This window comes from Panulirus ornatus, chromosome 59 (genome assembly GCF_036320965.1).
Source record: "Panulirus ornatus isolate Po-2019 chromosome 59, ASM3632096v1, whole genome shotgun sequence".
NCBI classification, from domain to species: domain Eukaryota; kingdom Metazoa; phylum Arthropoda; class Malacostraca; order Decapoda; family Palinuridae; genus Panulirus; species Panulirus ornatus.
This window is the reverse complement of record NC_092282.1, coordinates 27,721,188-27,745,543: the sequence shown is the minus strand read 5'-3', so window position 1 is coordinate 27,745,543 and position 24,356 is coordinate 27,721,188. Positions and strand designations below refer to the sequence as shown.

The 24,356-nt window shown below is 38.8% G+C and overlaps 1 protein-coding gene across 2 annotated transcripts in view; it reads right to left on the bottom strand.

Moving 5' to 3' along the window:
• The window catches only part of nsl1 (non-specific lethal 1), a 180,283-nt gene that overhangs the window by 5,982 nt on the left and 149,945 nt on the right, over positions 1–24,356 (bottom strand). For both annotated transcript variants that reach the window (XM_071696593.1, XM_071696595.1), the window contains 3 exons: positions 8,321–8,494; positions 3,349–3,502; positions 2,499–2,983 (listed from right to left, as the gene is read on the bottom strand). In XM_071696593.1, coding sequence (XP_071552694.1) covers positions 2,499–2,983; positions 3,349–3,502; positions 8,321–8,494 — 813 coding nt within the window. The remainder of the gene's footprint in view (positions 1–2,498; positions 2,984–3,348; positions 3,503–8,320; positions 8,495–24,356) is intronic.

Below are 24,356 nucleotides of genomic sequence, written 5' to 3'. Positions count from 1 at the left end.
TAGTCTCTATCTTTCACTTGCTCCCTCAACTTCTGACAAACTGACCATTTTGAGTCTCTCTTCCCTCATCTACTCCATATGCATAAACGATTTTAGCATTCCCTGGTTGACCCACCTTATCAAACCGCATCTCCAGCCACACCTTTCTCTGAAAACATTCTTTATGTGATGAACTTGCCTCATGGCATATATTTTCCTCAGGCATTTAATCATCAAGATATCCACCCTATTTCTTCCTATAGAAATGAAGGCCCAACATGCATCCATATGGATTCAAGGCTACTATGACCTCAAATATACCCTTACAGACACTAATGCACCCAGGACATTAGCCTCATCCATCCTGTGACTCACATCAGCCCCCATAGTTACATCTATTAACATATTCACTCCCATGTACTGACAGCACTTCACTTCCCTTGAATATCCCATATGTAAATAACTCTCAAACCTTCATGTCTCACCACCATACTATACTGCAGTATTTCATTTTTCTTTACATTCACTTCCATCTTTTTCATCTCACATACTCTCCCAGACTCTGTCACCAGCTTCTACAGAGTTTCTCTTTGAAGTTCATTAGCAAGGTCATATCTACAAACAGTAATCTACCTCCTAAGGTCTTCCGCCTCCACAATTACCCTTACAATCAACTCAACACAACACCCATAACACAATAAACAGCCATGATGACATCAAGAATCTATAACACATATGTATCTTCAATTCAAACCATTCACCCTCCTCCCTTTCTATTGGCACACACACTTTACTCTCATAGTATCAAGAAACTTTCCATTTACCCCATTTATTCAAATACCTTCCATAAGGCATTTCTATTAATCTTGGGTTTCACACTCATATATCAGATCCAGGAAAGGAAGTTACTCAAGCAATTTTCTGGCACATTTGGAATTTGGTTCCAAATACCTAAACATATTCACAACTTTGGTTCTCACCTTTCACTGTGATATTCCATTTCTTTCAAACATAAGCTTACTTTTGCTCATGCCTGTTTTTAGTATCCAAAGCTTCACACATAAGCTTACTTTTGCTCATGCCTGTTTTAAGTATCCAAAGCTTCACACATCAATGTGACCCACATTTCAATCCAATGATTCTGGTTACCAAACATCAAATATGCATACAACAAATGCTGTAACTTCCATTTTATTTCACCACAGTTCAGCAATATACCATCAATCCTACCTCACACTCATATTACTAAATGCAAGTCCAAAAAACTTGAACAGCCACGATGATACTACATAACCTTGATTAATTCTCATTCTCATTTTACACTACTCTCTCATATCACTATTTAGTCTTAAACATTTTTACTCTATGCACAATTGAATTTGAAGTTTGAGAGAGTCCTGGTGCCAACGAGGATCACTTTCCAGAAGCTTCTGCAGCCCAGGCTGTGTTATCTCCAGTAGTAGGGAAACGTTAATTCCTTTAGAGAAAGTAGTTCTTTAGCAAAATCATACTCACAGTGATACAACCTTGCCAAAGTTGACTTTTCATACATGGTAACACAGATCAGGAAGAATCCATTAATGCCCTTACAAGCATGGCTTTCATTATATAATACCACATGAAAGTTTACCTCACCCACAAAGTCAAGAATTATGGAGATTGCCAAGTTACTTTACCTTGAGCTTTTCTATCTATCTATACCTCTGAAGCCTGTTCCCTCCGGGAACTCCCATTAAGAGGGTGGCAATGGCAAAAGAGTCTCCACTTATTGCTGTCCTTATGTGCCTCCCTCTCCTATGCCCTTCATAATTAATACAATAAATGCTATATACACTTCCTACTTTCTCAAAAGTTTTCTTCATGGTCTACCCTAGTGCAACAATCTAGTCTACAAATCCTCTTCCCTTCCTCAATCAACTTTATTTTTCACCTACAAGGAGTTTACTAATCCTTTAATATGATTAATCAACCACAAATCTTGCCATCTGTGATCATTACATTCACTCTTGCTTCCTCCAACAGTGTCCGGTGGAAAAGACACTGCCTTTATCCAGTCAGCAGGCACATGATCACTCTTGTACATGTTTGCACATAACCATTTTCCATGCTTCTATATATACTTTCCAAATTAATTAAAAAAGCTTTCACCTACATTCTTCACCTACTCACAACTTCACCTATATCACTAGCTTTTTCATTCTTTGGAAACATTACTGCTCTTCTTACTCCCTCCTTAGTAATGTCTTCCTAAAAACTCACACCTTTTCCATTACCTCCTTATTTTTAATTCTGATGTATCAATGGCTACACCTCTTTTAACATCATCTAAGACCAAATCTTTAAATTACATTTTCTATCTCTTAAAAACTTCTTTAAACATGAGCAATTACCGAGACTTGCCTATTACATTCCTACACTATAAGAAAACTCCTCTTAAACAAAGTCAGTTAATTTATCTGCTCCGCTATGGATATAATTCTTACCACCTCAAAAAAACACACAAGATATATCATACATACCTCTAACCGTTCTGTTAAGCCTTCCTCAGTGTTAAGGAAGCCCCTAGTTTTACTACTGCTGCTGCTGAAGGTGCGATTACGCCGACTCCCAGACAGAAGTGATGACAACGTTGAGGCAGAAGCAGTAGTAGCAAGAGAAGTGGAAGTGGACAAAGAGGTTGAGGCTGGTAGCTGGGTGTATGCAGAATTTCCAAGTTGTGGGTTGTGGATTAGGAGTTGGTTAGGTAGTAGTTGGGAGGTAGTATGGAACACAGAGAGTTGGGGGGAACTATTTACTAATCCAGCTTGGGAAGATAGAGTGGTGAAGCTGGAACTAAGTACACTGGAAACATGATAACTGGAAGAATTAGGTATACTAGCAATGGCTGGGAGAGAAGATGATTGATTAGAGTCTTCTGAGGGAGCTAAAGGGGTGGTAGGGGGTGTGGCCAAAGGTGAGATTGTGTCACTTGCTGGATCAGGGGGCCTGGGTGACAAGGGGTGGTCTGGAAAACAGACAATGTCCCAATCAAAACACTTGCAACATGAAGCATTAGGAGCTTCAGCAAAATGAAGCTAATCAAATTGCTTACCAATAGGCAAGGTTTAAACTAACAAGGCTGCCGGCTATTTCAAAATGAACAAGAAATAGAAATTTTGGCAACTATGAAATATGTTAACTTTGAGAAAAATCATCAATATCCCAAATAAAAAATTACATTTCACATTAAAATTACGTAAAAATAAACAAGGAACATCAAGAATATACATAGGTTTTCTCTAATCAAATAATCACACTAAAATTCAATTAATTACTGAAAAAACCTGATGCTAAATTACTTGAATACAGCAGTTTTAAGTAAGCCCTCACCTGGTGTGTTGGTTCCTGAGGAGTCTGTTCGGCGTGAGCGGGAAGACCTAGATGTTACATGCATGTGGAGGTACTGAAGGAACTTTTTGCGTTCCAATTCTTCACTGCGACTATGTCGCGCAGCTACTGCTTCTTCACTTATGTCTTCCTCAAACTGAAAAAGTACATTAATATCAAAAATTGAACATATATTGTATTAAATACAAACATCACCATCTTACATTTAATATTCATATACAGCAAGGCATGTATAAAACATATTACTGCAAGTCAATAATCCTTGTAGGAAAATTGCCATATGAAGTTACTAAAGCCAAATGTATAAGACAAAAAATTAAATCAGCACCATCAAGGAAGCCTACCATCGCTTTTTGCCTGTGAAAAACATAAAGATTACACACAGAAGACATATCTGGATTACACCCTACATTAAAGAGATTCCTGCAGTAATGAGTCCAGGTCTTTTACCGCAGCAACAGGAACCTCCACCAGGTACTCCATAGCAAAGTCATTCATGAAGAATTTGTGTGGCAAATAAGTCATTTTACCTTACAACCCCAAAACACCTGATGTAGACCAAAATTAGCCAGTGGTATGAGAAACTGAAACAGATGATCAGTTTGAATGAGCATTCTCCCTTCCATATACGAATCACCTCTAATAGTGAAACAGCTAGAATTCTACTTCATTATCATCTGTCTGAGTTCTCCAACCTTAACAATACCTTCCTCCCACCATATCCTCAAGCACCTTTAACCCATGTCAAGCTCTGAGAATCCTAAATCTAAAGACACCAGAGTTATACACCATCAAAACACTACAAAAATCCACATAACACATACCAATCCAATCACAAACTACTTATCTTTACACAAACAACAATCAAATAATTCATAAACTCACACTCCTCACCAAACAAACTATCTAACATATCTTGGTCCTATAGCCATCCAAGCCCACATCAATATTCAGTCACTCCTGGTTCCACAAAAAAGGATACCAAACGTCCAGACTCTCACAAACATATTACTAATCGTGACACTCTGGAAACCATTCAACTTACCCTCTTCCTACAATCCCATTTTCTTGCTATCCACTATGTCCAATCCTTGGAAGGATCCTCTTTAAAAGAACAGACCCATACTTTGTCTACTCTTCAAAAAATAGAAGGTACTCATACCACACCATCCTACATGGATTTGTGTCCATGCGAGCCATAGTCAGGCATACCAGTACCCAATTTACCGCAGCTAAACACAATCACAATCATCCTTCATGAACAAACCCATCCCAAACAAGTAATAAAACACTTACACAGCATAATCCCCTCCACAAACTAATCAATATTAGTACAACCAAATACATTAACAAATACATCACCTTGCAAACACTTGACAGTTGCCCCAACACCACTCTTAATGCATTCCTCCCAAGTTATAACATTGCAGATAATCCTCTCTAAATTTCAATTAAGGCCTGGCTTTCATGTGGACATTTATCCATGATAAATGAAGCTCAAGGGTATAGGGGAAGAGTGGTTTGGGAATGTCTTGGGAGGAAAGTCAGGGGTTGGTGAGAGTACAAGAGCATAGGAAGGAGTAGCACTACTCCTGAAGCAGGAGTTGTGGGAGTATATGATAAGTGTAAGAAAGCAAACTCTAGATTAATATGGGTAAAACTGAAAGTGGATGGAGAGAGATGGGTGATTATTGGTACATATGCACCTGGTCATGAGAAGAAAAATCATGAGAGGCAAATGTTTTGGGAGTAGCTGAGTGAACGTGTTATCAGTTTTGATGCATGAGACCGGGTTGTAGTGATAGGTGATTTGAATGCAAAGGTGAGTAATGTGGCAGTTGAGTTACAATTGGTGTAACATAAGGTGTTTAGTGTTGTAAATGGAAATAGTGAAGAGCTTGTAGATTTGTGTGCTGAAAAAGGACTGGTGATTGGGAATACCTGGCTTACAAAGAGACATATATATTAGTATACATATGTAAGTAGGGGAGATGGCCAGAGAGCATTATTGGATTACGTGTTAAGTGATAGGCGCGTGCAAGAGAGACTTTTGGATGTTAATGTGCAGAGAGGTGCAACTGGAGGGATGTCTGATCATTATCTTGCAGAGGCGAAAGTGAAGATCTGTAGAGGTTTTTAGATAAGAAGAGAAAATGTTGGGGTGAAGAGAGTGGTGAGAGTAAGTGAGCTTGGGGAGGAGACTTGTATGTGGAAGTACCAGGAGAGACTGAGTGCAGAATGGAAAAGGTGAGAGCAAATGACATATGGGGAGTGGAGGAGGAATGGGATGTATTTAAGGAAGCAGGGATGGCTTGCGCAAAAGATGCCTGTGGCATGAGAAAGGTAGGAGGTGGGCAGATTAGAAAGGATAGTGAGTGGTGGAATGAAGAAGTAAGATTATTAGTGAAAGAGAAGAGAGTAACATTTGGATGATCTTTACAAGAAAACAGTGCAAATGACTGGGAGATGTATAAAAGAGACAAGAGGTCAAGAGAAAGGGGCAAGAGGTGAAAAAGAATAAAAATATGTTTTGTAAGGAGGTAAATTAAGTGTGGAAGACAAGAAAACAAATGAAAACATCGGCAAAGGGGGCAAATGGGGAGGTAATAACAAGTAGTGGTGAAGTGAGAGGGAGATGGAGTGAGTATTTTGGAGGTTTATTGAATGTGTTTGATGATAGAGTGGCAGATATAGGGTGTTTTGACTGAGGTGGTGTGCGAAGTGAGAGGCCAAGGGCAAAGGGGATAAAGATGAGTGTTCAAATTACAGAGGTATAAGTTTGTTGAGTATTCCTGGGAAATTATATGGGAGGGTATTGATTGAGAGGGTGAAGGCATGTACAGAGCATCAGATTGGGGAAGAGCAGTGTGGTTTCAGAAGTGGTAGAGGAAGCGTGGATCAGGTGAGTGCTTTGAAGACTGTACGTGAGAAATACTTAGAAAGGCAAATGGATTTGTATGTAGCATTTATGGATCTGGAGAAGGAATATGATAGAGTTGATAGAGATGCTCTTTGAAAGGTACTAAGAATATATGGTGTGGTAGGCAGGTCGTTAGAAGCAGTGAAAAGTTTTTATCGAGGATGTAAGGCACGTGTACGAGTAGGAAGAGAGGAAAGTGACTGATTCTCAGTGAATGTCGGTTTGTGGCAGGGGTGCATGATGTCTCGATGATTGTTTAATTTGTTTATGGATGGGGTTGTTAGGGAGGTGAATGCAAGAGTTTTGGAGAAAGGGGCAAGTATGCAGTCTGTTGTGGATGAGAGAGCTTGGGAAGTTAGTCAGTTGTTGTTCGCTGATGATACAGCACTGGTGGCTGATTTAGGTGAGAAACTGCAGAAGCTGGTGACTTGAGTGTGGTAAAGTGTGTGAAAGAAGAAAGCTAAGAGTAAATGTGAATACGAGCTACGTTATTAGGTACAGTAGGATTGAGGGACAAGTCAATTGGGCGGTAAATTTGAATGGAGAAAAACTGGAGGAAGTGAAGTGTTTTAGATATCTGGGAGTGGATTAGGCAGCGGATGGAACCATGGAAGCAGAATTGAGTCATAGGGTGGGGAAGGGGGCGAAAGTTCTGGGAGCGTTGAAAAATGTGTGGAAGACGAGAACATTATCTAGGATAGCAAAAATGGGTATGTTTGAAGGAGTAGTGGTTCCGACAATGATATATGGTTGCGAGGCGTGTGCTAAAGATAAAGTTGTTGCTGTCTCCCGCATTAGCGAGGCAGCAAGTAAACAGAAGAAAGAATGGCCCAACCCACCCACATACACATGTTTATACATACATATCCACACACGCACATATACATACCTATACATCTCAATGTATACATATATATACACTCACAAACATATACATATATACCTTCTCCATATATGCCTTCTCCAGATCCATAAATGCTACATACAAATCCATTTGCTTTTCTAAGTATTTCTCACATATATTCTTCAAAGCAAACACCTGATCCACACATCCTCTACCACTTCTGAAACCACACTGCCCTTCCCCAATCTGATGCTCTGTACATGCCTTCACCTTCTCAATCAATATCCTCCCAAATAATTTCCCAGGAATACTCAACAAACTTATACCTCAGTAATGTGAGCACTCACCTTTATCCCCTTTGCCTTTGTACAATGGCACTATGCAAGCATTCCGCCAATCCTCAGGCACCTCACCATGAGTCATACATACCAGTCAACAACACAGTCACCCCCCTTTTTAATAGATTCCACTGCAATACCATCCAAACCCGCTTCCTTGCTGGCTTTCATCTTCCGCAAAGCTTTTACTACCTCTTCTCTGTTTACCAGATCATTCTCCCTAACCCTCTCACTTTGCATGCCACCTCGACCAAAACACCCTATATCTGCCACTCTATCATCAAACACATTCAACAAACCTTCAAAATACTCACTCCATCTCCTTCTCACATCACCACTACTTATCACCTCCCCATTTGTCCCCTTCACTGATGTTCCCATTCGTTCCCTTGTCTTACGCACTTTATTTACCCCCTTCCAAAACATCTTTTTATTCTCCCTAAAATTTAATGATACTCTCTCACCCTAACTCTCATTTGCCCTCTTTTTCACCTCTTGCACCTTTCTCTTGACCTCCTGCCTCTTCCTTTTATACACCTGCCAGTCATTTGCATTATTTCCCTGCAAAAATCATCCAAATGCCTCTCTCTTCTCTTTCACTAATAATCTTACTCCTTCATCCCACCACTCACTACCCTTTCTAATCTGCCCACCTCCCAAGCTTCTCATGCCACAAGCATCTTTTGTGCAGGCCATCACTGCTTCCCTAAATACATCCCATTCCAACCCCAAAAACCCTGCCTCTGGATTACAAGATAAACTGTTCTTAGCAGTTAACTATGACTATGGGGAGAAGCAGTGAGAAGTAGAAACATAACAGCTAGTATAATCATTTATAAAAATATAACTAACCTCTTCTTCCTGACTAGTACCACTTGCACTATTCATACTGTTGGGGATTAGGGGAACTATTCTCCACTTAGGAGTGGGAATCTCCTTGTACTCCAATTTCTCTACACGAGTTGATGCTGCCATGCTGTATGGAATCACTATGTTGTCGATGTCATATGAATTTGAACTCGTACTCTGCAAAACAAAAGAGATAAACCATAAAATAAAATGGTCATACATTACCATTCGTGTTTCTAGACACTTAATATTCTTCACTATGAATAAAACTTATTTGGGTGCTATACTGCAGAAAATTTTCTAATCTGAAATCACTGGCTAACTTTCATTGTGTTCAGTTGGTGTGATTAAACTCTAATGACATCACAAAGCTACATGGTACATAATGTATCTAACTTAAACACTAAAATACTATCACTGTTCTAAAATAGTTAAGTATTATTATTTTCTTTAATTATACTTTGTTGCTGTCTTCCGCGTTAGCGAGGTAGCGCAAGGAAATGCACGAAAGAATGGCCCAACCCACCCACTTACACATAAATATACATACAAGTCCACACATGCACATATACATACCTATAAATTTCAACATTTTATAAAAATATATAAAAATAAAATTTCAACATATACATATATATATTTTTTTTTCTTTTTTTGCTTTGTCGCTGTCTCCCGCGTTTGCGAGGTAGCGCAAGGAAACAGACAAAAGAAATGGCCCAACCCACCCCCATGCACATGTATATACATACGTCCACACACGCAAATATACATACCTACACAGCTTTCCATGGTTTACCCCAGATGCTTCACACGCCCTGATTCAATCCACCAACAGCATGTCAACCCCGGTATACCACATCGATCCAATTCACTCTATTCCTTGCCCTCCTTTCATCCTCCTGCATGTTCAGGCCCCGATCACACAAAATCTTTTTCACTCCATCTTTCCACCTCCAATTTGGTCTCCCACTTCTCCTCGTTCCCTCCACCTCCGACACATATATCCTCTTGGTCAATCTTTCCTCACTCATTCTCTCCATGTGCCCAAACCATTTCAAAACACCCTCTTCTGCTCTCTCAACCACGCTCTTTTTATTTCCACACATCTCTCTTACCCTTACATTACTTACTCGATCAAACCACCTCACACCACACATTGTCCTCAAACATCTCATTTCCAGCACATCCATCCTCCTGCGCACAACTCTATCCATAGCCTACGCCTCGCAACCATACAACATTGTTGGAACCACTATCCCTTCAAACATACCCATTTTTGCTTTCCGAGATAATGTTCTCGACTTCCACACATTCTTCAAGGCTCCCAGAATTTTCGCCCCCTCCCCCACCCTATGATCCACTTCTGCTTCCATGGTTCCATCCGCTGCCAGATCCACTCCCAGATATCTAAAACACTTTACTTCCTCCAGTTTTTCTCCATTCAAACTTACCTCCCAATCGACTTGACCCTCAACCCTACTGTACCTAATAACCTTGCTCTTATTCACATTTACTCTTAACTTTCTTCTTTCACACACTTTACCAAACTCAGTCACCAGCTTCTGCAGTTTCTCACATGAATCAGCCACCAGCGCTGTATCATCAGCAAACAACAACTGACTCACTTCCCAAGCTCTTTCATCCCCAACAGACTTCATACCTGCCCCTCTTTCCAAAACTCTTGTATTCACCTCCCTAACAACCCCATCCATAAACAAATTAAACAACCATGGAGACATCACACACCCCTGCCACAAACCTACATTCACTGAGAACCAATCACTTTCCTCTCTTCCTACACGTACACATGCCTTACATCCTCGATAAAAACTTTTCACTGCTTCTAACAACTTGCCTCCCACACCATATATTCTTAATACCTTCCACAGAGCATCTCTATCAACTCTATCATATGCCTTCTCCAGACCCATAAATGCTACACACAAATCCATTTGCTTTTCTAGGTATTTCTCACATACATTCTTCAAAGCAAACACCTGATCCACACATCCTCTACCACTTCTGAAACCACACTGCTCTTCCCCAATATGATGCTCTGTACATGCCTTCACCCTCTCAATCAATACCCTCCCATATAATTTACCAGGAATACTCAACAAACTTATACCTCTGTAATTTGAGCACTCACTCTTATCCCCTTTGCCTTTGTACAATGGCACTATGCATGCATTCTGCCAATCCTCAGGCACCTCACCATGAGTCATACATACATTAAATAACCTTACCAACCAGTCAATAATACAGTCACCTCCTTTTTTAATAAATTCCACTGCAATACCATCCAAACCTGCTGCCTTGCCGGCTTTCATCTTCTGCAAAGATTTTACTACCTCTTCTCTGTTTACCAAATCATTTTCCCTAACCCTCTCACTTTGCACACCACCTCGACCAAAACACCCTATATCTGCCACTCTATCATCAAACACATTCAACAAACCTTCAAAATACTCACTCCATCTCCTTCTCACATCACCACTACTTGTTATCACCTCTCCATTAGCCCCCTTCACTGAAGTTCCCATTGATTCCCTTGAATTACACACTTTATTTACCTCCTTCCAAAACATCTTTATATTCTCCCTAAAATCTAATGATACTCTCTCACCCCAACTCTCATTTGCCCTCTTTTTCACCTCTTGCACCTTTCTCCTGACCTCCAGCCTCATTCTTTTATACACCTCCCACTCATTAGAATTATTTCCCTGCAAAAATCGTCAAAATGCCTCTCTCTTCTCTTTCACTAATAATCTTACTTCTTCATCCCACCACTCACTACCCTTTCTAATCAACCCACCTCCCACGCTTCTCATGCCACAAGCATCTTTTGTGCAGGCCATCACTGCTTTCCTGAATACATCGAATTCCTCCCCCACTCCCCTTACGCCCTTTGTTCTCACCTTTTTCCATTCTGTACTCAGTCTCTCCTGATAGTTCCTCACACAAGTCTCCTTCCCAAGCTCACTTACTCTCACCACTCTCTTCACCCCAACATTCTCTCTTCTTTTCTGAAAACCTCTACAAATCTTCACCTTCGCCTCCACAAGATAATGATCAGACATACCCCCAGTTGCACCTCTCAGCACATTAACAACCAAAAGTCTCTCTTTCACATGCCTATCAATTAACACATAATCCAATAATGCTCTCTAGCCATCTCTCCTACTTACATACGTATACTTATGTATATCTCTCTTTAAACCAGGTATTCCCAATCACCAGTCCTTTTTCAGCACATAAATCTACAAACTCTTCACCATTTCCATTTACAACACTGAACACCCCATGTACACCAATTATTCCCTCAACTGCCACATTACTCACCTTTGCATTCAAATCACCCATCACTATAACCCGGTCTCATGCATCAAAACTACTAACACTCTCACTCAGCTGCTCCCAAAACACTTGCCTCTCATGATCTCTCTTCTCATGCCCAGGTGCATATGCACCGATAATCACCCATCTCTCTCCATCCACTTTCAGTTTTACCCATATCAATCTAGAGTTTACTTTCTTACACTCTATCACATACTCCCACAACTCCTGTTTCAGGAGTAGTGCTACTCCTTCCCTTGCTCTTGTCCTCTCACTAGCCCCTGACTTTACCCCCAAGACATTCCCAAACCACTCTTCCCCTTTACCCTTGAGCTTTGTTTCACTCAAAGCCAAAACATCCATGTTCCTTTCCTCAAACATACTACTTATCTCTCCTTTTTTCTAATCTTGGTTACATCCACACGCATTTAGACACCCCAATCTGAGCGTTCGAGGAGGATGAGCACTCCCCGCGTGACTCCTTCTTCTGTTCCCCCTTTTAGAAAGTTAAAATACAAGGAGGGGAGGGTTTCCAGCCCCCCGCTCCCCATCCATAAACAAATTAAACAACCAGGGAGACGTCATGCACCCCTGCCGCAAACCTACATTCACTGAGAACCAATCACTTTCCTCTCTTCCTACTCGTACACATGCCTTACATCCTCGATAAAAACTTTTCACTGCTTCTAACAACTTGCCTCCCACACCATATACTCTTAATACCCTCCACAGAGCATCTCTATCAACTCTATCATATGCCTTCTCTAGGTCCATAAATGCTACATACAAATCCATTTGCTATTCTAAGTATTTCTCACATACATTTTTCAAAGCAAACACCTGATCCACACATCCTCTGTCACTTTAGAAACCACACTGCTCTTCCCCAATCTGATGTTCTGCACATGCCTTGACCCTCTCAATCAATACCCTCCCATATAATTTCCCAGGAATACTCAACAAACTTATACCTCTGTAATTTGAGCAACCCTCCCATATAATTTCCCAGGAATACTCAACAAACTTGTACCTCTGTAATTTGGGCATTCACCTTTATCCCCTATGCCTTTGTACAATGGCACTATGCATGCATTCCACCATTCCTCAGGCACTTCACCATGAGCCATACATACATTGAATATCCTCACCAACCAGTCAACATCACAGCCATCCCCTTTTTCAATAAATTCCACTGCAATACCATCCAAAACCGCTGCTGTGCTGGCTTTAATTTTCCACAAAGCTTTTACTACCTCTTCTTTGCTTACCAAACCATTCTCCCTAACCCACTCACTTTGCACACCACCTCGACCAAAACACCCTATATCTGCCACTCTATCACCTAACACATTCAACAAACCTTCAAAATAATCACTCCATCTCCTTCACACATCACCACTACTTGTTATTACCTCCTCACCAGCCCCCTTCACCGATGTTCCCATTTGTTATCTTGTCTTTGGCACTTTATTTACCTCCTTCCAGAACATCTTTTTATTTTCCCTAGAATTTAATGATACTCTCTCACCCCAACTCTCATTTGCCCTCTTTTTCACCTCTTGCACCTTTCTCTTGACCTCCTGCCTCTTTCTTTCATACATCTCCCACTCATTTGAATTATTTCCCTGCAAAAATCGTCAAAATGCCTCTCTCTTCTCTTTCACTAATAATCTTACTTCTTCATCCCACCACTCACTACCCTTTCTAATCCGCCCACCTCCCACGCTTCTCATGCCACAAGCATCTTTTGCGCAAGCGATCACTGCTTCCCTAAATACATCTCATTCCTCCCCCACTCCCCTTACGTCCTTTGCTCTCACCTTTTCCATTCTGCACTCAGTCTCTCCTGGTACTTCCTCACACAAGTCTCCTTCCCAAGCTCACTTACTCTTCACCCCAACATTTTCTCTTCTTTTCTGAAAACCTCTACAAATCTTCACCTTCACCTCCACAAGGTAATGATCAGACATCCCTCTAGTTGCACCTCTTAGCACATTAACATCCAAAAGTCTCTCTTTCACTTGCCTATCAATTAACACGTAATCCAATAATGCTCTCTGGCCATCTCTCCTTCTTACATATGTATACTTATGTACATCCCTCTTTTTAAACCACGTATTCTTAATAGTTAAACGTTTATTAAATATTTCTCCTTGTTTTTCAGTTTCAGATTCAGTCATGATATTCGGAATCATCCTCAGACATTTATGCTATCTTCAACATTTTGTTAAGCATCTCACTCTTAAGTGAATCCAAACAGAATACTCTTCCAAGTCTGTTATAGCTACAAGAACTGCATTACGCAAGTTCCTAAACTTTTCGTTATGTATATTATCATGTATGTCACATCTGCATTCTAATGAGAGTGAATTGGTTGCAGAAGGCTGTGTGTTTTGTGACGTGTAAACTTAGGTGAATGAAGGTAAACGACAGTTAAAGTACTGGTGTTTGAAAGGAAACACAGAGTGAAAGTAGAAATTTTCCAAAACCCTATAGAAATAGGGAAGAAAGTGTTCTAAACTATGATAAAGATATGAGAAGGAGAAAGCTTGAAAGAGATGACAGAATTTAAGTCTTTGGGAGCTATCTTGCATAAGTTCTGTGATATGGAAGGAGAGATAAGGGAGAAAGCAATATAGAGTAGAAGAGTCATTTGGTCCCTCAACAAAATAATGAAGGGTACAGGTTTCAATATGGAAATGAAGAAAGGGTTAAGGGACAGCGTGGTCCTCCTGACGCTGACCTATCCAACCAAAATATGGATATGGGATGAGTCACAGATGTCAAGAATCCAGACTGTGTAAATTAATTACTTGAGAAGAGCATGTAGCATGACTAAAAGGAATGAAAAGAATAATGAGAAGTAGTGGAGCGAGTGAAACGTAATACTTTGAGGTTGATTTGTCGTGTGGAAAGAATGCAAGACAGGGAGTTTACAAGGATAGGGTATGACAGTATGATTAAAGGGGTTGGTGTGCAAGGAAGACCATCAATGATGGGGAAATAAGAGTGGAAGAGTACTGGAGGGAGAGAAATGGGTAAAAATGCATCGAATGGTTTATGTGAGGGAGATGTGTAAAGAAAAGTATAAAGGGAGACTCTTTTGCCATTGCAACCCCCTTGATGGAAGTTATTTGGGGAATGGACATCAGAGATATAGATAGATACATAGCATTCTAAAGAGTACATTTACAAAGCTATTGCACTGCACCAGTAATTCAGATCTTTAAATGAAATAGTGGGGGTAGTAAAGAATGGAAAGTTGTTTCTAAGTATGGAAAAATCTCCAGCACAATGTGATGACATTATAACATACTAATAATTCAGTCTGGAGAAAATATGTACAATCAAAAATGTCATTAATGGTTTTTCTAATTATCCAGCCTATCATCTTTGCAGATGTAAAAATTCCTTTGATGATATCTCTAAAAGTGAGGTAATCTGAAATCATGCCTAAATCACTGATACCTCACGTTCTTGTTTTAAACATATCCTGTTTCTGAAATTATTTTTTAATGGAAATCATGATTTCTGTGGAACCATGTAAGGCTTTAATGATAACTGGAGGTTTTCAGAGCCCTCAGTTGATGAGTTTAACATAATAATCTTCTGTCACCTGAAAATAGTGGTATATAGCTGTACCATTAATAAAGCTACCATTATCTATAAATAATGGTAAGAAGCTGTGCTGAGAGTTGATATCAATGTAACATATACATAGTAGGTACAGCAAGAAAGCAAGAACATTTTCTTAAGAGTGCAGAGCTTTTCACAATGAAAGCAGGCCCTTTTGGTGTTTGCTTACCTATTACTCTTTAGGATCCTTACCTTCAAATACCAGAGGTATTCGCCCTCTTCAGCCAGGTCTGAAACCATTCAGAGGTATTCTCCCTCCTCAGCCAGGTCGGAAATTAAACTGTCTTATTGTTTGAGGACATGGCCCACGTAGCCTTCACATCATGCCTTGTCTAGGCCACACTGTAAGTACCTGTTTAAGCCCTTTCTAAATTTCTCTACAAACAGTCCATTGCATTCTGAAGACTGCAGGCAATATGATAAACAATACTGGACCCTGCATGTTGACATCGCTTTCCTAAACACTTACTGCACTAACTTGTTTGTGGTAATATTTATGGGCCTTCACGTCCATCATTCTTACAAAGAACAATTTCTAAATGAAGATTGAAGGCCATATCTTCTTGAATTTTTCAAGTGCACATTATGCTAGATACATTTTAACATATGCTTTCCCTTCTAAACAAACATCAATGCTTTCAGCTGTTAGGTTTTTAACATTGTCAGAACAAACTGTGAAACATCTTTTCATTTCTCTAAATTAGAATTTTCATCTGCCCTCATAGGTCACAACAGCACAAAGAAGTATTCTAGTGAGAATATCAGCATCTTGAAAAGCATCAGTGTTAGTTCTACTTCCCTTGTCTTGAAATCCACAAAATACAGCTTACTATCTTAAATTTCAAAATAAGCAACCATAGCTCTGCTATGTTTGCTTAAGGCAAGGTATCTAGCATTAGTACTCTGAAGACTTCTACAATCCTCTTCCCATATACAAGCGTGCTTGTGTCAGTCTGGTATTCTGTACTCCTTTATTTTCTTAATTCCTGATCCCGTTCACTACAAAGTAGGGGAAACTTTTCTCCAATAAAAAAGCTTTACTGTCAAGTGGCTCAACATAAGACTTCATTTATGTCTGGATGTTGTTTCTCCTTTTTTTTCAATAGAAGAGATTTCCTTACTTATTCTGATATCATATGCAAAGATAAATAGGAAACCAGAGTTTGTGTAAATATCCATTTTAAATATGAGAATGAGAAACAGCTTGTCTGCCCAAGATAACAGTCTCACTATATGAGTTCAATTACCCCATACGCATTCACAGGCCCCTGAACAATTCGGCTTATAAGAAACATTACACCAAGAATCTCTATCTCATTTGCACTTGGTACCAAAGCAACTGTCTCCCCATCTGCTGCCACAAAATGTAAGCCAGCATAAAATTTTTCTCTTCAAATGCTGTTTTTGTATTTGTGCAATTACTAATTCTTTTTATTTTTCTATTTCTTTTTTTTTGGGGGGGGGGAAATAAAAGGATGAAGTTTTATACTCATGGACCTCCATCTCAACCTCTATTTTTTAAACTTCTCTTTTCCTACAATTTCTGGAACCCTTCATTTCTGTCTGCATTACAGTTTTATGCTCTATTACTAATAAAATCACACGTAATCATGTCTTGCAGGCACTGGATACAACCTAATTTACAATGTGTTGTGATCTGTTATCTTACCCTTAAATTATTGCTAATGGTAAACCTGACTTCCACCATATAAGTAAAAAATGAGAAAACTCTTTGAAAACATATATAAATAAAAGATATGAAAGCAAAAGTATGAAAAAAATCTTTTATCTACCTCTGGTTTGCTGTGGTAGAGTGCAGAAGTTTACAAATGCATTTATGAATGCAGCACTTACACATAGTAGAAATATTCTCAAAAAATTAATCACGCAATATATATAAATAAAAGCATCCCTTATATATACTTTATTTGCTGTTGTGGAGTGTCTAAGTTTATGATTGTCTAACAAATGCTACACTTGGTGCAAATTTCTAAACAGTGACAAGAACATCTTGTCTCAGGTGATGTATGTAGCAGGTGACCTTGTATCAACAAATGGTGCATGTTGCAGTTTAAAGGTTACGAAGACAGGAGATGCAAGAGCAGAGCAAAGAAGGCTTTGGGGTATCAGGGCCTGAATATTCACGAGGGCGAAAGAAATACATATATTAAAAGTACTGGATTGATATGGTATACAGGAGGTCAGTGGGCTGAATCAAGACATATGAAGTTCTTAGAGTAAACCATGGAATGAGTTGCATCATATATGTCAACTGCTTCTACTAAATTTTCAATCTCGATTCCTTCAATTATTGCCCATTATCTCTGAAGACTACAAAATGCTCCTCACCCAGTCCAAACATTATAACATCTATTTTTCTACCTCTTTTTACAATAGCTACATATACAGAATTTGGATGAACACAGATGACGGCTAACACTTGGAGCCTGTTTTCTTCACTTAATAGATGCTGGTCCTATCCCACAGCTCCTTTACTGCCTTCATACAATCATTTCTAATGCTTCACTTCCATTTAATTTTGCCATCACTATGCAGCAATTCTAATATCAACTCTCATATAATTTGCCTTATAAACAATGCTCCTAATGTGACACTATGCTGATTGGTTGGCTATTACATCTAAACCCGAGTCCCTTTTACACAAATTCACACAGCCTGCTTTCTGCCAGATTACAGTCATACCGAGGCCTTTTAATGTGTTCATCACATGAAGTTGCTTTGGCTTGGGTTTATCGACCATGAACCTACCAAATTTGGAGCTTGTCTTACTCCCTATGTAAGTTCATGAAATCTTGATCAATTCTTCTCTCTATCTCTTGTATGACTTTAGCACCATCAACAAATACACTTAGGAATGTATCAAGTCCACAAGGAAAAATATCATACAATTCAATAATAACAGTAGCCTAAGACCTAGCCTTGCAGTGGGCCAATGTTTACTCCCAACCCACTTAGAAAAAGTCGCTCTATCATACATTCTCTAATCAATTTGTATAATTCTGATCTACTGATAGTCTCCACCTTGTGCCTAAGTAAATAGCAAACTTCTTCACCAACTTTACCAATATCTATGGGATGCTGTCAAATGCCTTCTAGCAGTCCAAGAATACATAATCCTATAATCCACCTCTATTGTTTAACAATACAGCTTACCCTATCCTGCAAGTCTATTTAAAATTCTAAAGCATAACTCCTTTTCTCTGGAGCCATGTTGGCACTAATCTAATCTTTTCTTTTTTTTTTCATTGCACATAACAGTCCAATTGCCTTCTGATTTCTAGTGTTATATAAACCATACTTATCTGAGATACTGGCCAGTATGAGGGCCTAATTTAAGACTGTGGAGGCTCCTAGAAAGAGATTGATAGGCCATCCCATCACAAAAGACATTTGTTCTCCACAGCATAAATGAGCTCTTTAACACTTAAAAATTTGTGCTCAACTTGCTTTTTAATAACATATTCAATAACATAAGCCACTGAAAGGTAACTGTTACAGGGGAAAATGCAATGCATCAGATTTTGCTTGCAAAATTTCCAATGCTATAACTCAAATAGTGATTTGCACCATTCTCAAGTGGCAGTCTAATCAAAGAACTTCTCACTCCAAAGAAGTCCACATTTCCCTGTTACTGGAAGCAGCAAAGCCTTGGGCTGCAGGAGTGAAAGTACAGATTTTGCAAAGTCCTTGAGAGAGACAGAGGAAAGTGTACAAAACTGTGTTATAGATATGGGGGGTAAGACTGGAAGAGGTGACACAACTCAAGTATCTAGGAGCTTTCTTGGATAATCTTTTGGTAATATGGAATGAGACATGAGAGAGAGCAGTACAGGGTAGAAGAGTCACTAAGTACTTTGGTAAAATAATGAAGGGTAGAGATGTAAGTAGGGAAGTAAAGAAAGGATCAAGGGTCAGAATAGTCCTCCCAACCTTGACCTATACAGCTGAAATATGGACATGGAATGAGTTACAGAGGATATGGAAATGAGCTACTTGGAAGGAGCATGTGGTATGACTAGATGGAAAGAAAGAAATGGGGATGAGAGATTTGATATGGCAAGGAATACAGAGGGAATGAATTGTGGAGTTGTAGAGTGGGTGAAATGTAATACTTTGAGGTGTATGATAGTATGATTAAAGTAGCTGGTGTGAAAGGAAGACCACCTGTGACATGGGGAATGTACTGGATTGAGAGAAATGGCAAAAGAATGCATGGAATGGTGTATGCAAAGGAAGCATGTAAGGACAGTGGCCAAAGGTGTTGAAATATATAGAACCACTCCTTGATGGGAGCTCCCAGAGGGTAAAGGTCTGAAATATATAAATGGATAAATAGTCTTCCACTTTGAACTACTTTTGAACTTCTCGGTCTGCTCCTCAGATATCTTACCATCATTCTCCACAACTCTTCCTCCTGAGATTGTTATTTCTCAGTTCAAATCTATAGAGCTGAAAGCATAAGGTTAAGCATGTTCATTTCTTCCCTTTCTTCATAGTTGAAGCACAAGTATTCTATTCTGACACTTATCATTAGGCTTATTATTAATGGAAATCTGGGAAGAATGATGCTTCCCACCTTGTACATGCTCAAAGATAAGCGATAACATTTGCTTTCAAAAATAAAAGCAATAACACTCAATTATTTCATATCCAAATATATCAATTTGCTTATTTCACATCTATTAACCTTTACCATTATGTTTCTAAATCATAGTTTCTAAATATAGGTAAAGGTTCTGACAACAAAATTTTCCAATCACTTTGTTATTTAAGAATCTATTCAGCTTAATACTCTCTAAAAATCTCCAATCAGCTAACACCAAAAAGAGGTGATGGTCCATCATTAACTATTGGGAAACTTTATTCCCCTTCTTAATATCTAATGACACTTTCAAAAGTAATAACCAGCATAAAAAATGGCTTAAAATTTATTCATTTTAGAATACCACTTGGTCAGTTAATAATCAAGTTAAGCTGTTTCTCCAGAAACGTTAATATCAATCATAAGAAAGCCAAAACCTGTCACTTTTTGATATCTGTATTACATCAATTCAAATCAAACAGAATCCTGTGACAGCAATTTTTATCTTAGTTTTGGTTATTGTTCCAAACCTCACAGGTTAGTACTGACAAACATTCTTTGTGACAATCAGGTGTACAGTACCAAGCTCTTTGATGCTGAAGGTCTCAGCTCAATCTATGCATATTGGCTGGTCTGGTGCAATTGGAGAGAAACTGACTCATTACAGCAGTCAAAAGTGTCTTCCCATGGTGTTCCATAGACTTCCAATTGTAGGTTAAGCATGTGGGATCACTGAAATTTACACTTTTCTTGTAAAATGCTTTCCTGCAGCATTTCTGCACTCAATGAGATTCAATGTAAACATCTTTCTCAATAATCATTAGAGGCCTTCCAGCATCACCAGTGGGTACATTACATTCCTCTCATTGCTTTAAAAAAGTAGTTTAGAACTCTATCAGTTCAAATAAAATATCTTATTAAACAAATGCAGGCAGTAAATGATCTTTGAAGGTTTCCTGGCTCTGCAATTTCTGGTTTTATATGGTGATGCAAGCGAACAGCAAAATTCAAGCCAGGGAACTCATGTTTGGAAGTGTCATCAGTGGTCCTGCTTCTGCAGTATCATGAATTCATAATATCTAACTTACCAAAACTCCAGCCAATCTTTTTGTGTGTTTTTTGTTCAGCGAAGATATTATAAAGTATCACAGGCAATATCTCTAAAGCATCTCTTTTGTATTATTAGTCCTTTTTCCATCCTGTGCTTAGTATTTGACATCACTTCATTCTTTCCACAACTCAGCTGAAAGTTTATTGCACTCTTTATGTTCTGTGACCAAATAAGACCGTTATTATCCTTTGCCAGATTTCCAGTGTCCTTAATCAAAGAGACAGAGATTACCATGGTAACCCTGGAATCATCCTCACAGAATGACACCTAGCTACAGTTGTTTCTATCAAACCAAACATAAGCATGATCAACAATCAGGGAACAACTACAGTTCCCTGGGAGATGGAGCTTTAGTAATGAAGAAAGGGGAATCTTATTCTTTAACTATTACTCTTTAGAGTCTGTCTTCTAAAGGAATCAAAAACCCACTTTTGTAACTTACCAGTAATTCCCTTTGAATTCATCTTATGTGTAATTATTCCATGCTCACATATCTCAAAGACCTTCATGAAGGGTAACATCACCTTTCTCTTTTCTTCAATGGCCTCTATGACCTTATCATTACTGTGGAGCAGTTGTGGAAAACAGTATCATACAGCCCTAAATCCATGCTGTCTCAGAATGAGTGGGTTCTTTAATTCTATATATTCAGTCATGCTTTGTAAACCTCTTCCAAAAAATGATGAAAATAGAGGTAGTTTTTTTTTTTTTTTTTTTTTTTTAACCATTCTGCTCATTCTTTTCAAGAACAGAAGATATGTGGAATTTCTGGGATGAAACCGGTCTCAAATACTTTGTTCTAATGGGTGATGAAAATATACAACAGACTTCAGAGTGAAATTCCAGAGGCTAGTAACAGAGTGTGGGAATGTGGGTGTGAATGGATGAAGTTGGGATTAAATGTGAACAAAGTGAAGGAGATGGATGAGGCAGGAGGGTTTAAAAGTAAAATTGAACAGCAAGGTGTTGGAAGAAGTGGAGTCCTTTCACTAACTAAGAGTGGACATGGTAACTGATGGAACCAAAAAGGCTAGAATCATAATATAGGAATGTGGGGCAAATTTTTTGGGGTACAGAAAAATGAGTGAGAATAGAAGTCAGTGTCTTTTAGAGCAGAGATAGGTATGTCTGAATGCACAGTAGTCCCAGAAGTGTTGTACAGATGCGAGTCTTAGTCCATGATTACAAAGCATGAAGGAAGGTGAATGTGTTGGAAACAAAAAACAAAAATCATATGCTGTGTGGCAGGCTGACTGTGCAAGTAATGATAGTGTGCCTACCTTCCTAAAAGAACCCAAAAGATTTCCCCAAAAATGCAGGACTAGCTCATGGCGCTCATTCCTGGTCTTCCTTAAGGAATAATAATGCTTCTCTCTGTTGGCATACACATTCCATGATGGCATTTCCTGCATAGAGAAGGATCTGATCTCAAAACATATTTCAAGTTTTCTATGTTTTTGTACTTGTTCCATGTACGTTTCTCATTTCTCCTGGTATTACACTGAACTCACTTTCCAACTTTTTGCCAATCTTGTATATTGTTGTCTGATGCTTATTGGTATAATCCTAGGTATTATTGCAGACACACCATTTCTGGATCTACCTTGTTGAAATGCTTCCTCATTCAGTATAATACTCTTCATCTGCTTGATTTGTTGCCATGTATAGTTCATCATATATCTTCCCTTTCTTGTCTCTAAGATTCAAAGTTTAAATTTTTTCAAGCTCTCATGAGAGTTCCTATGTTCCTGACTCTTGAACTTTCCTTTGAAGTGTTTTTGAAATTTCTCTTCTTCATTTCCATTTGTATGGATGGTGAGCATAAGATGCAGCATTATCAAATTTTCCTATGGCATGGGAGGAAACCTATTAAATGCAGTGAAGAGTTTTCATGTTCTTAGCCATGTGTGGCTAGGAACAAAAGAAAATGAGTGGTTCCAAGAGAAGATGCAACTACATTAAGGGTGTGTGATACAACCATGGCTGTTTAATCTGTTCACGAAAAGAGTGGTATGGATATGTAAATATACCGGTCATAGTGTGAGCAGTGAGTCTACTGAATGCTGGAAATGAAGTGAGAAGGGAGTCTAGTCAATTGTTGTTTGCAGATGACACAGCCCACTCCAAAAAGAGACTCTAGAATCTGGAATCTAATTTTGGGAGTGTGTATGAAAGGAAAGAGATGAGTTAACATGAACAAAAGTAAGTAATGAGGTGCAGTAGGGGAGCAAAACTGTGAACTTGAATGAAGAAGATTCTGAGAAAGTGGAGTATTTTCAGATCACTGAGAGAAGACATGCCAACAGATGGAACAGAGGGGACAGAAGTGAGAAAGAAGGAAGGAGTACCTACCTGCGAGTAACTATGACAAGCTTTTTCTATGATGGCAGGGCTAGCACGTAGAGCTCAGCAAAAAACACGTTTGCTGGATATCACTGTTTCTATTGACCACTACTCCACTCATTATATATCTTGCGTGTTGTTTAATGCTATTTTCAGGCAGCTACTTCTGTGGCGTAATCATCTATTCTAGGATCATTCTTATAAATGTTTCTGCAGTCACTTAATGTAGATTACTTAGTTCACCTGGCATTGCATATTTCACAAGCTGGGCATTAATATATCTTAATTAATATATCTTCATTTCCAGATACTATCATTAATTTGATAATTCCGAGTCTATCTTGCTCTGCTGCTTTCAGGTTTAGGATTTCTTTTTATACCTTCTATTTCCTCCCAAGCATATATTAATCGATACTTGACGCCTCTCTAAGCTATGCAGTTTAAGACTTTTCAATGTTTAGTGGTAGTTAATTTGTTCAAATCCACTTACTTTACATGTAAAGTATTTTTCATTCTTATCATCCACTTACTTTACATGTAAAGTATTTCTCATTCTTATCTTTTCATTTCATCACAATTATCTAGTGATCACACAACATGGTGGTATTTAATTTCACCTTGTGTACATAAATAACAAAACATTCTAATCATCAATTTTCCTTCTTCTGTTACAAAGGCTGTTGTTATCATACCCTTATTTTCTACGGAGAGCTTTATCTTATTATTGTGATTCTTTGACGTTAACTTCACTTTCTATTTCTTTCCTTGTTAGGCCTTCATATAAGGTACCCAAATCACAATGCAATTCTTACTGATCTTCCTCATTTTCTAACACTTTGCGTACTCTTGTCATCAGCAAAGCTCCTGCTGTGCTCTGTTTTACATTCCTAACTAAGTCAGATGTGTAAACAGAATAATGAAACTCATACCATTCTTTGAGACAGCTGAAATCACATCACCTTAATCAGACATGTTTGCATCCAACTTAGACTTTCTGTCAGCTAAAGGGG